Raw genomic sequence first — 13,681 nt, 5'->3', positions numbered from 1 at the left:
CTGGGAATTATATCTGCTCTTTTCCTAGACTTGTAAAATAGTAGACTAAACTTTGAACCATGTAATTTTTTGTGATATGTACTTTCAGGTACTCTCTCCTTAGAGAATTTGGTGACTGTTTAAGTAAGTTTAGAATATAATTTCTTATAGACAGTCTTAGTTAATGTTGTCTTTTAATGTCTGCTGAATATGTCTGAAGTTCTGTCCCAGCATTTGTGTTGCCTCTGATGCTCAGTCAGTTAAGTATTATTGCCTTCATTTGAAAATAAATCAAGAATATTTTTTCTTATATTGGAGTAATCTGAGACAACTAATACTAATAACTTGAATTTAAAATTTATCTGCTTTCTATTTCAAAAATAGGAATTTCCTAAATAAACTTTTCTGGAAAAGTACACTCAATTAGCTGATAATACTTGTGGTAGTCTGAATCTACTGATTATTACTCTTAATACTGGGCAGGCCAAAAAAGTTCCAAATGTATATTGATGGATGCCAACTTTCTTGTTGCCATTCTACATTTTTGCTCTGTAGCCTCAGTTTAAGTGTTCATGCAGCTGCCTTGCTGCATGCTCAGCCTCTGTGGGCTCTGCATGAAAGTGTTCTGTCTTCTACCAGTGGTGCAAGGAAGTTGATGTATCCACAACAGGGAGCACTCTGGACAAGTGTTTCCTGAACTCACGTTATTTTTTTAATGTTGCAGTACAAACTGATGATCCAGATCTGCTTTGGAATTCTGGTAAGGCAGATCTGTCACAGCCACATCATGGTTATGTGCAGGCTTTGAGCAATAGCACTAAGTAAAAAAAAAAAAAAAAGATTTCTAAGTGTATATTACAACTACAAAGATACTTCCTGAAAATTTCAAATTATTTTTCACAAAGCTCAGTTGATTTGTTCTGCTGATGAAGAGAAAACCAGCAAATTTCTCAGCTCTGTTGGCTGTACCTGTTTTCCTTTGTAGCAACCCATAATGAAATTTCCAGAATTCTAATATTAACAGAACAAAAATCTGACCTGAAAAAAAGTCTCGTTATGGAGTTACTGTTTGAGAAACCCTTTGAAGTTTTTTTTTTTTTTCCCTTAGTGTTTACATTAGATCTAAGTGTATGAGAAACAAGAGTATCCTATTCCCCATGGATGAAGACTATCCCTAGACGGGATAAAAGATACAATTTTGCATATTTTTCACAAGGGAATGGATTTAGGATTATGAGCAATGGACCTAGTTGCAGAACTGCATGTTCTAAGATATTCCTCCATTAAAAATAGATTTCTTTGAGATCAGTATTTGATAATATTGAGAAATGGAGCGTAATTCAGAGATAACAGGGAACAGACAGAGGTAATACTTTCTCCAGAGTATGTGACATTGAGTCTTGAATAGTGATAGAGAAGCCTTGAAGAGCCTTCATGGACACACTTCACCATAAGTGTAACTGGCTTATTTGAGTTTACATTTATCAGGGTAATTGGCTTTTTCAATCAAGAGATTATAAGCTCTTCCATTGCACAGACATTTAAAATTAGCTGCTGGAAAATAGAAGCACTAGCATGTTTTCAGAAGCTAATAAGCAATTAGCTAATCACTAATAAAGATCTTGTAATTGAATGTCTAGCAGTGCTGTTTGGGTCATATCTCTTGCTTCTATGCTTCCAATTGGAACTGGTCAAAGTCATCAAAAAAGGAAGACTCCCCACCCATCCTTGGAATGTAAAAATCCTTTATTCCCGGGCTGCAAGCTTCCAAGTGTTTGCCATCCATAGAACAGTGTGGGCTGTTTGTCATGCTAACAGCCCCTGCCTGCGTGCTGGTTAAGGCCAGCTTCAGTGGAGAACTCTTAATACACACAAAAAAACAGATCCTACATCTTCAATCCATAGACCAAACACTTCCTGGTAGTTGTAAAGCAAGTAATATTCAAGGCAATAGAAGAGCAGCTTTTTGGCTTTGATAGTAATTGATACCCAGGATTCATATGTTTCATTTATTTGCTGAGAAGCAGAACTTCTGCAAAGGGAGTAAAGCTTCATGGACCAGGAATAGCAGCTGTTAAATTATTTCTGCTCCTTTTTACCTCTTTGCTTGTGGAGTTCTCTTTTGGATGGCAGCCAGTGTATGCTAGTTGGAAGGTGAGATAACAGGTTTTATTAAATGAGTCAGTTCCAAGTGATAAAAACTTTGAGTATGCTAAGAAGTAAACCAGATAGGGGTTCTTTTTCTGGCTGTTCTCAAATCTGGCTTCTGTGCATAGAAACTTTAGTCCCATAAAAGTATTCAAATTAGTAGATTAGCAACAGAAGCTGGCTCATAGCAAGGAGAATAAGTCTAGGAGTGCATACTATTTAAAAGAAATGTGGTGCTAGTAGCATGATGAGATTGAAAAGTTTGGAATCTTGTATTTCAGCAATTGAATGTTGGCTAGGCATTATTCGGATTTGAATTTGCATATAAAGGTCTTTGTGAAGTTGCAGCAGTTTTGCTTTAGTTTAATTTTTTTAAATTAGTTAAGTAATTTTTACTCTGTACTTCAGCCTTCTGTTGTAGACTGATATCTAAGCTTATAGCTTGATTTAAGATAAGCTATTGGCAGCTGGTAGGCTTTTTAAAAACTTCACTTATGTTGCAAATTGTATTTTTATCTGTAAACAGCTATTGGATAGCAGACAAAGTAATAAAATATAAAATACTGAATGTTAATTTTGCCAGGAGTCCTGGTACAAAGTATTTGCTGTCTATTGTTCTAGCACTGTGGTGCATCAGCTACTCCATTAACCAAGATGCTGTTTTCAAGCTACAGTGCTGGACTGCAGCACAAAGGGTTGGAATGGAAAATGGTTGAGAGGGATTTAAAATCTTGTGCTGCTTCTAGCAGTCAGCATTGTGAGCTTTCATTGTTTGGAACACCATTTTCAGTGCTTGTAATTAATAATTATTTGAAAATGAGCATTAAAATGTGGTGCATACGTATGCACCTCTGTGCTGACAAAAGCATAAATGTGGATTTCAGTCCTTTCAAGGAGAGCATTGCAGAACTTTGTTCAAAGGATAAAAGCCTCTGAGTTGAGAGGTTCAGTCATCACTGAGTTCCAGTGTGATGAACCAGCTTGTTCTGCTACACCATGTGTCCCACAGCCCCTCTGTGGTGGTCATCCACATCTCCCGTTGGGTCTGCCAATGCATGTGCTTGTCCGCAGACAGGATGGATTACAGAGCTGACATGGGAGGGGTGCAAGGAGCTTGCTGGAAAAGAGAGACTGCTGGGCAGAAGGAGGAGCATCAGTGAATGAAACTGGCAGATGGAGGCTGGAGCAGAGGAACACAGAGGAAGATTTAGGGAAAAGATTCTTTCTTTGTCAATGGAATCTGGGATATAGAGAAAGAAGTTAGTCAAGGTGGTGTGCACATTCCTTTGCTTATTGTATTGAAAGGGAAGGGAACATGGAGAATATCTGCCTGGGCATAGGGAGAGACACAAAACTCTCTCATCCCTTCTTTCATGTTCCTGTGACAGTCAAACCCAAGTTGCTCTAGGGCTGAGAGCTGCTTCCTTTGCATACTTGGTTTGGTGTTGAATTCAGTTGCAAAAAAAGACAACCAACAGGACAAAATCAATGCTGGGTACACAAGAGGACCTTTTGTGTCATCAGTATGGCTTGTCTGCTCTGTTGCCTGCCACCAGCTGCTTTCTGGGTGGGAGGCCTGGGAGGGATTTCAGCTGCTGAGGAGCAGCCAGGTGAAAGGAAATGCATCATGTTAGGGCAGGGGTGTGCATCACACTTGGGAATATGCAGCTCTTTGTAACTTTCTCTGTGGTCTGGGTGGCCACTTAACTGGAATGTAATGCCAGTTCATGGTATAGCTTTTGGTTCTTCTGGATAATACATCTTTTCCTTGCTGGTAAGAGGAAAGCAGAGATGGGATGAACATAAGGAATTTTTGTTGGAGGATTTTTTTCTGTCATCATTTCTTACTCTCAAGCTAGCATAGACATTTGCAACACAGAGCTTAGTAGGGTCAAAAACACAGATGAGCCTCAGTCCTTTCCTATGTGGTGTAAAATTAATCTGTTGGTTTAACTTCCTTCTTTGATGGTCCTTAAGGTAAAGATCATGTTCTGAAAGATTGTTTGCTACCTATTAGGGGTAAACTAGCTCTCAACAGATAGTCCTGTTTCTGGAGTGAGTAGGACTTTTGTCCTAAAGTGTGACAGCCACATAGAAAACTTCTGCCTATGTCCTTAGAAGACTATGGGTGTAGTAAAATTCCACTAATTTATCAGATAGAAAGCATTAACTACTAGTTAGCAGTGAAAACAATTTAAAAGCATTCCAACATTATCACACAGTTGTTTTGTTTAGATGCTACATGTCAGATTTTGCAGACTTTGTCAAGCAAGTTACTGTCATTTGTTCTGCTCACAGAACAAATTGTGCTTTTCTTGTGGTGATTACTGGCCGGATGATCTCAGATTTTACTGTGGGCTAGCTCAGGGCTAGATTCTTACTGAAGGGCTTAAGAGCAGGCAATATTAGATTTCAGCCATCCTTTCCCTTAGCAAATAGCTGAATTCCCTTTTTGTTGGGAAGACCCAACTCCAATTGAGAAATTGGCGTAGGACCATGAGACCTGTTGTCTCTAAGAAGCAAGGGAAGCTGGAGTTCACTTGGGATTGTTTCTCAGGTCTGACCTAAAATGGTAGAAGGGTGACTGTGATCAATAACAGTTTGTGGAAGTTTCATTTAGTTTTAGGAGAAGCCCAGAAGCTTTGCCCTCACGTCTTTAGTTCTACGGAAAACCAGAGTGTCTGAAGTAAAACTGCTGGGATCTTTGACTTTACATATTACTTGTGTGACTTATTCTTCAGGTTACTATCGTACAGAAAGAGATAAGGGGACACAGTATGAGCTGTTTTATAAGAAGATGGATGGCATGGAGTACAGGCATGTCACCTTGTTCCGACCTTTTGGACCCCTCATGAAAGTGAAGAGTGAAACAGTCGATATTTCTAGATCGATCATTAACGTTATTGTTCCTCTTGCTGGAAGAACTGAGGCATTTGCACAATTTATGCAAAACTTTAGGTAGGTGCATGAGATTATATAGTGAGCTATGTTCCTGATTTTCAGTATTTTGTTTTCTTTTCAAAATAAATGCCTGCTCTGGTTGAGTTGCAACAGAGCTAATGATTCCAACATTGTGTGCAACTGCCTTGGAATGTTTGTAATTGAACCTGCTGTATGGAGAAAACATTCCTTCTAAAAGGGCTTAAGAGATTCTTGAATTGCAGCAAAATGGCCAAAGTCAGGGTCATTGTGAACCTGGACACAGATGATCTTGAACGTAATGTTTGTATTACATCAGTTGTAGAGTGCCTGTTTATAAAATAAGGTATTGGAATGCGACACACAGTATTGGAACCTTCTGATGTAAATGGGCAAGATGGGGAACAAGGAGGGGAAAGCATCTTTTCTTGTTTTCTTCGAAGCCATTTGATGACTAACCAGAATACTTCAATCTGCTAGTTCTTTTTAATGCAGTAGCTTTTAAGTGCCTGAAGTTTTTTGTTGTAAGTAATTACTAATATCAGCTTATCTTTGTGCTTATAGGGATGTGTGCATTCATCAGGATAAGCGTGTTCACCTCACAGTGGTGTACTTTGGACAAGATGGTCTGTCAGAAGTAAAAAGCATCCTAGAATCTGTAGCTAGGTAAGTGTATCAATCCAACATCAGTCAGTAAAACCAATATTGATTGGCATTTTAAACAGCTTTTAAAAAAGAATGAAGAAATAAACGAAATAAAATTTATACTCCATTACAGGTTACTAGAAAACTTATTATTTATTTACTGTACTCTATGGTTGCCATTTTGCAGCTTAGGTTGCAAAAGCTTCCTGAAGACTACTAAAAATGAAGTTATAGCCAGAAAAGACTTTGAGGTTTCTATCTGACAGTCCAAAAAACAACAGGGGTGGGTTTTGCAATGGATATTCAGTAAGTTCTTTGGAACAGGGATGTACATTTTAATAGTTATCTCACTGGTGAAGCAATTTTATTTAATGATAAGGAAGAGAAATGTAGTAGTCAAAGTAGGCCTGTACTTACTGTCAGCTGTAAAATAATTTTAAGCACAGTTCATTGTGCTGTCTCAGCATTACATCAGTATGGATGTAAAATTCACGAATGTGTCATTTATGTTTTTTTTCCAAAGAGATGGGACAGGTGTCAGCATCCTTTACCCTACAGCCAAGGGGCTCCTTCACCACCTGAGCTCTAGCACTCATCCCTGAGCTGGGAGCCTGTTTTCCTTGAGCTTTTCTTTGGGTCCCTGTCTCACTGTGCTGGCCAGGCTCCTCTCCATGACATAGAGTAGACACAGGCTACTTTGTCACCAGCTTGAGGCATCTGATGGAGAGCTGGCCTGACATGTAAGGGTATCTTGTAGGAGGGGAGGACAGAATGTCTGCATTTTTTGCTACAGTCTCCCTAGCACCTGCTGTGTGCTGTACCCCTCAATTCTGAGGCCTTTGCAGCCTGCCCTGCTCCCTGTGAGATGTCCCTCAGAGCACTGAGTCAGTGCTACAGGCTCACTGGGCATTGGCCTGCTTCTGTATCTTTATAGTGGTGCTACTGTTGAATATTGTCACTCTGTTCTCTTCAAGCATTGTCCTCTGAAGTGTCTCTGAAGTAGACACTTAACTTTGCTTGAAGATGTTCTCTGAGTCTGTTTCCAGTCTCTTTTGGCTGCTCCTTCCCCCTTCTGCTGTGAGTATAGGCATATGTGCTAGTGGGAAACAGCGAGGAGAAGCAAGGTGCCTGGGATAGGGTGGCACTGCCGCACAGACAGCCTTTGCCCCATGATTCTGGTGATGCCAGCACTCTGGCTTCTTGTTTGCCCTCTTCCCTGAACTGGTAAAGACACAGATATTTCTGTTGGTCAGGACTTCTTGGTTTGTGGGGACAAATTTTAGATGCCATTGTAATTCAGGAGAGCATTTTAATTCATGTCAGTTAACAAAAAGGATTTTAATCTGTCTGAATGATTAAACATGAAGTTATAAAGTAAGACAGATTTCTATCATTTTACAAGGTTTAAAATAGACAACTAAGTGTAACATCTTTTTTTTTTTTCATTCTGATCATATAACTGTTTTTCTTTTTAAATTTCTGGAATGAAATTCTTGTACAATGCTAAAAAAACTATAAATGCCCCTCCCCACAGATTTATTTTGGTTTTTCTTGTAGAGAAACTGACTTTCACAATTACACGCTTGTCTCTCTGAATGAGGAATTCAACCGAGGCCGAGGACTTGACATGGGTGCCCGAGCCTGGGAAAAGGGCGAGGTCCTGATGTTCTTCTGTGATGTTGATGTTTATTTCACAGCCGAATTCCTCAACAGCTGTCGCTTAAATGCTGAGCCCGGTATGTTCCTTTAGTGTTGCTGGAACGGGGCCTTGTCACCCTGCCTGACTTCAACTGACCTGTGCTGAGCATATAGAAAACAAGGAAAACTCAACTAGAATGGTGGAGCTTATTCAGTACCACACACCCTGGAAAATGAATCACACTGCACAAAAGGCACTTAGACTGAGATTTCTCTGCCTTAGTGTAGCTTGTTTTAAGAATACATTGTCTTTTTTGTACAATGTACAGTTTTCATGTTTTCTTCAGATTTAGTTGTTTGCAAGAAAGCTGGACAATTTAATTGCTTTAACAATTAGACTTCATGTAAATCTGTATAACAAAACTCAGTGTAATGCTCTACAGTGGAAGATGATTTTTGCTATGCTGAAATCTCTAAAAAGTTTGGTTTATCTCTTCTCACACATGGCCAAGACATGTCACAAAGGAATGGTTTTCAGTATAGCTACAGCATGCTCCTTATGGAGACTGATTCCACTGTTCCAAGCTCTGAAATATTGATAGTTTTTCTTAAGTTTGTATGACACTTGCTTGTTCTACAAGCTTTTGCCAAGAAGGGTAAAGCTTTCCTGAGTTAACAAGCATGCTACTGAAGACCTTATCCTGTCAAACTGTTTGGGTTCTTTTTTTAATGCTTACTCTTGTTTCAAATTTGTTGCAGTCAGAAACCATTTTCTCAAAATGTTAATTTGGAATCAACAGATGTTTTGGTTTTTTTTACCTAACAAGCAGGCAAGAAAATTCTCCAGAAGCCAGATTTTTGGGTCCTGTTTTTTGCTTTTTCTTTCATTTCTGTCTGTGTACTTCATGGAACAAGTGGTATAAATAATTGGAAAAATTTTGGAGAGGAGTATTTTGTGAGCTTTAACGAGAAAGAGAATTCAAGAGACTGCAGAGGCTGCTTGAAATTCATACTGGCAGTTTGTCACCTTTGTTTCAAATGAAATCTGAAAATGCTGCTCGCTCCTTCAGAGTTCATGCCCAAGGCAGGATAGTGAATATTCTTGTGGACTGTTGTCGGTATCTAACATTTTATATAAGCATGTATAACTATATATAAATGTAGATCAAATGTAATATGTATAATATGCATACATATGTATTTTTTTTGATCCTAAGGGCTCTGCTCCACTAGATGTTAATGGCTTCCTAAGTGGGAAATCTTAGCAGCTAGAACTTGTTTTTATTTGCTTCCACTAGATGCCTAATAGGTAATATTTTACATAAAAAGTGTGTTTCTGGTTTCTTTCTGCCTTCAGAAAGCATGCCCACAGTGAGTAACAATTATCTTTTGACTTCCAGGAAAGAAAGTTTTCTATCCTGTGGTATTCAGCCTTTACAATCCTGCTATTGTCTATGCCAATCAAGATATACCACCTCCTGTGGAGCAGCAATTGGTGAGCAGCCTGATTTTTTCTAGATAGAATTAAGTGAGCTTTGTATTAAAATAAAATTAAGTGTAACTTAATAGTCTGTTTGGGATATCTTACGACCTTTGGCACTGCATATGTAAACAGTTTTCTCCATTATGGGCAAAGGACTTGGAAAAAACCTTGTCAAACAGTACAAAACTCATTCTTAGATAAACTTGGAGTTCCACCTAGTTTAAAAGAAGTAATTGCAATTAACCAAATTAAGTTGGTAGTTCTGATCTGCTACTTATTCTGGCTTGGCAAGCCAGTATTTTAGGAGGATGGTGGCATTGCATGGCAGCAACTTTCCTCTTACGTTCCAGCAAACAAAGCATTGGTGAAGGGCAAAAACCTCTGAATGATGTGTCCAGTCTGACTCTCTTTCGAGAGACTGCATGGGTGAAATCGGGTTTTTCAGCTGAGACTTCTGGGATGGACGGGTTTAGACAAGGAAAAGAAGAGAGTAGTATGAAGAAGAGCTGTATTAAAAAAAAACATAATAGCTCTCATTCCCTACGTTGTTTGCAAGGATTCTACTGAAAGCCAGAGGGAAGGTTTTGCATATAGTTTTTGATAATCACAGCTGAGAGAGGAGTGAGCCCCTGAGCTCTTCTGTTCACTCTTTTAAACTTAACAGTATGATGGTTGTTGACTTCAATCACAAAGCTTACTTCTCATGTCATATCAGATCAAGAGACAAATGTGGCCTTTGAAAATGGGTAGGAAATGGAGTGTTGGGAATAGATGATTTATCCGTAGACTAATTTACTGCTTGGTCCAGGCAGATACATAGAAAATAGAGGTGGTGCAGCAGAAACTGCTGTGGAATCTGAAAATAGAGGTGGTGCAGCAGAAACTGCTGTGGAATCTGCAGTGAGGGGGAGTGGAACTGGAAGGCAGAGGGTGAAGTGAGCAGCAGGTCACTGGGAAGCCCCACATGAGTGCATGACACAGAAATACCAGAAGTGTTATTATGCTCTATCCTGCACTGAACAAATGATTGGAAGAGCTTAGCGTTCTGCAAAACCAAGTGCAATGTACCTTCTTGGTTGTATTGTACATTTCAGAATTAATACTGGTTTAAAATTGCAGGTACACAAGAAGGATTCTGGTTTCTGGAGGGATTTTGGCTTTGGGATGACTTGTCAATATCGGACAGACTTTCTGACTGTTGGTAAGATGAGAGTGAAGAAAAAAAAATCTTTAAGAAGTGATTCTCTGGTCTTACCTAATTACAGGAAAGTAATATATTTATTTCTTGTATTAATTCCCCAAGCCCAGCAGTCAGACTTGCTTAACAAGTTTGACCAATGAGATAAATTAGCTTTTTTGGATTTTGATGTCCCATCTGTTGAGTGTATTAAAAGACACAATAGTTTTAGTAGAAACATTTCATTCTAGAATTTTTTAAAATACTGCCTGTTGTTTTTTTTTTTGGTACTTTATGTCTGTCTGAAGCAAATGAATCACGTTTAAGAAACATGTCACTCAAATAAGCCATTCACATAGACAAGAAGAATTCACATCCTTCCTTTTAAATAACCTAGAGAAATTGAATACAGTTCTCGGAGCCTTTAGCAATGTGCTTTGCCCCCCCTTGTGGCATGTTCTTAAAACCGAGAACAGCTTGGTGTGCTTAAATGTGGAAGATGGTGGTGAGCACAGTCTGCCAGAAGATGTAAATCTGCCAGAAGATGTAACAGCACAGCCCTGCGTGCTGTCTGGTGGCTTGAATGCAGGCTGATTGCTAATAGCAGTCATATTGCCATCTGTATGGCAGTGCTAAATGAGGACTTCATAATTCTGGAGTTTTGAAATTGTACAAGAGCCTGGGTTGCTCTTCACTGTGGTCCTTCCTGGAAAAACAAGAGACTTAAAATGGTGAACCATGTTCCTTTCTTTAATCCAGCCTTTTGAATTGTGACCTGTAGAGTAATTGCTGGCATTGTTAGAGAGGATTTCTCAGAGGGTGCTTCACTTTCCAGCTGCTAAAATCCATTATGCTTCCTAAAAATAATCCAAAATCATAGCGAGTGAGGTTTGCCTACAGTTCTCTGCAGCTGTCACATGGGCTGTCATGCATAATGCAATTTGGAGACTCTGCTCTAAGAGACCTTCTGAAGTCAGCAGATCTGTGTGCTGGGCTGTTTCCACCACAAATGATGTGGTGTCCTTGAAGCTCCCGTTCCTCAAATGGGCATGGGAAACTTAGTTAATTGCTACAGAATTTCTGGAACGTGATGCCAGATCTGGTAACACATGAGGTATAAATGTTGCTCTTCTTGGCTGTGTGCCCAGATAACGATTTCTGACGCTGTTTTTGTAGGGGGTTTTGACTTGGAAGTGAAAGGCTGGGGCGGCGAGGACGTTCACCTGTACAGGAAGTACCTGCACGGGGAGCTGATGGTGATCAGGACGCCCGTGCCCGGGCTGTTCCACCTGTGGCACGAGAAGCACTGCGCGGACGAGCTGACCCCGGAGCAGTACCGCATGTGCATCCAGTCCAAAGCCATGAACGAGGCGTCGCACTCGCACCTGGGCATGCTGGTGTTCCGCGAGGAGATCGAGGCGCACCTCCGCAAGCAGGCCTACAGGACTAACAGCGAGGCCGTGCGCTGAGGGGCTCCCCGCCCGCTCCTGACTGCACATTCACAGTCAACCAGCATCCCTTTACAGCCTTAATTCAGCTCACAAATGCAGTGCCTCTCTTTTTCGGTGAAGAAGAGTTTAGAGAGTTTTTGGTTCTCGTGTTTGTTTTCTGAGTAATCCTTTGATAGGCTCTTACCTACGCATCCTGTGAGTTCAAGCACCTCAGCTAAATTGGATGGCATATGTAGTTCAAGGAAAGTGTTTTCAGTATCAACTGGAAAAATCTGTGGAATGTACAGTTCAACACTTTTCCACGTGGTACATTTCTGTTCTTATATTTGCATTCTTTTGAGAATTAAATGAAATAATCTTTTGTGTCTTGAGTATTTTCAGTCTGTATGGCTCACTGCACTGTGACTTTAGAAGGATACTATACTTAGACTCTGTTGTAGAAACAAGAGAAAGGTGTGGGAAAATAATCTCACCATGCTGACCAGTACAGCAGCTGTGGAGGGTGCTGATTCCACAGCAAGGGCTTGGTGCCACATTTGCTGTATTGACAGACATTGACATGGTTGAATAGAGAATAATTTGGGGAGGTGGGAATGAAAATCCCTTTAAGTGGAATTTTAGAGCATATAATGGAAGTTCACACTGCGAAGGAAATGCCACCTTCTTATTTCAGTGATAGATCAGACAAGTTGGGAACATTGCAGCTGGGTGTTTCTGTGCCTGCTCTTTTCCCACAGCAGATGCCATATCTCTTCTAGAAACTGAGCTGTGCTATTAAACTTGTTTGCTTAAATAATTTTGCCCCCACTCGTTATTCCAAGGCCCTGCCTATGTATCTCATCTGTTAAGTTGAGGAACTACCTTATAATTCCCATACAAATTTATTAGTGGCCTGTTTGCTAGTGTGCCAGTATTTTCCTTGTGCATTCTTTTTCTTTGGGCATTTTCCTGACATGTTTTTGTAATGTGTCATATACTTATAGTTGTTTCAGTGACTGAAAAAACAAGTGCTATTACAGTCTTCCTTTATACAATGCTCTTCATTACACTGATCATTCTAGCAGCCTTATTTCTTCACTTTTTCAGTTTGCAGATGTTCTAGGGTTTTGGTTCTTTTTCCTCTGGGTTTTCCTTTTGTTTTTTTGTTTGTTTGTTTTTTTTTGTTTTGGTTTGGTTTTTTCTGTTTGCTGTTTGGGGTTTTGGTTTTTTTGGGGGTTTTTTTTTTTGTTGTTTTTTTTTTTTTATTTGCTTATTGGGATTTTTGAGCATGTTTAAGCAGAATTATGCTGTGGTCTCATTAGTGCCGTGTACAATGGCACTACTACTTTGGTACTTACCTTTTGGGTGTTTTGGGATGCATAAACACTTCAAACACAGGCAGGTCATTTTTCTCCATTTTCTTATATGATACCATATGGCATGCCTCATTTTTTAATACATTTGTTTATAGAATGAATGCAGAGAATGCTAATTCGGTGGTTAAACCATTTGCATGGTTTCTGCTGAATATAGATATTAGTTGAAAACCTTTCTCAAACCAGGTAATTAAGATCTGTTTATGGATTTATTTTGCTCAAGAATTCTGAAGGCAATTAAAGATTAAAATGATTGATTTCTGAATAGCAGAAATGCTGTGCAAATAGTTCTGGGCACTGATCCTTTTTTATATGTATATAAAATTTGCCTTTATGTAACTTATTGTGGAGAACAGTGTACTGTATTGTACTTAGAGTGAAGAGAATGCATTGCAGGACTTCTTGCAATTTATAGTCTCAATATAATAAATGGAATTTCTGCATTTTAGAAATTGTTTTAAGCTGTTTCATATTGTACAGAGCATAACACACTGGATTCAAATAATATTTGCAGTGAAAAATTCAACCAGCTCAATTTTGCATCTCGGGTATCTACTCAGACCAGAGATGAGAGTTTGTTCCTTGAACAACTTAAATTTACACCAGATTTACCTTATCTTGGTTGTTGCTAACAAAAATTGTAAGGTATGGATGAGGACAAGATGAAATACATTGGTATTATGACTTGGGATGAAGATACAAGTGGGGCATTCTCCTGAGACTCCAGCCTTTAAAACTTCAGGACAGCTGCTGCTGTCCTGGGTGCACAAGAATAAACATCCAAAAATGCTTCTCGCTGACACCACTGCTGGTTGACACGCCCTGGAATGGACACAGAGGTAGGGCATAGGCCCAGCATTGCTGTACCTCAGCTCTCAGCACTCAG

General features: G+C 39.5%; 1 protein-coding gene across 1 annotated transcript in view; it reads left to right on the top strand.

The window, feature by feature from the left end:
- Positions 1–13,247, top strand: part of CSGALNACT2 (chondroitin sulfate N-acetylgalactosaminyltransferase 2) — a 32,445-nt gene extending 19,198 nt beyond the window's left edge. The window contains exons 3-8 of the mRNA XM_030275888.4: positions 4,869–5,085; positions 5,611–5,712; positions 7,249–7,427; positions 8,730–8,824; positions 9,932–10,013; positions 11,166–13,247. Of these exons, the coding sequence (XP_030131748.4) occupies positions 4,869–5,085; positions 5,611–5,712; positions 7,249–7,427; positions 8,730–8,824; positions 9,932–10,013; positions 11,166–11,458 (968 nt within the window). The 3' untranslated portion in view covers positions 11,459–13,247. The remainder of the gene's footprint in view (positions 1–4,868; positions 5,086–5,610; positions 5,713–7,248; positions 7,428–8,729; positions 8,825–9,931; positions 10,014–11,165) is intronic.
- The last annotated feature ends 434 nt before the right edge of the window (positions 13,248–13,681 follow it).

The sequence above is a fragment of the Taeniopygia guttata genome, chromosome 6 (genome assembly GCF_048771995.1).
Source record: "Taeniopygia guttata chromosome 6, bTaeGut7.mat, whole genome shotgun sequence".
In the NCBI taxonomy this organism is placed as follows: Eukaryota; Metazoa; Chordata; class Aves; order Passeriformes; family Estrildidae; genus Taeniopygia; species Taeniopygia guttata.
This window is presented reverse-complemented; position numbering and strand designations above follow the sequence as displayed.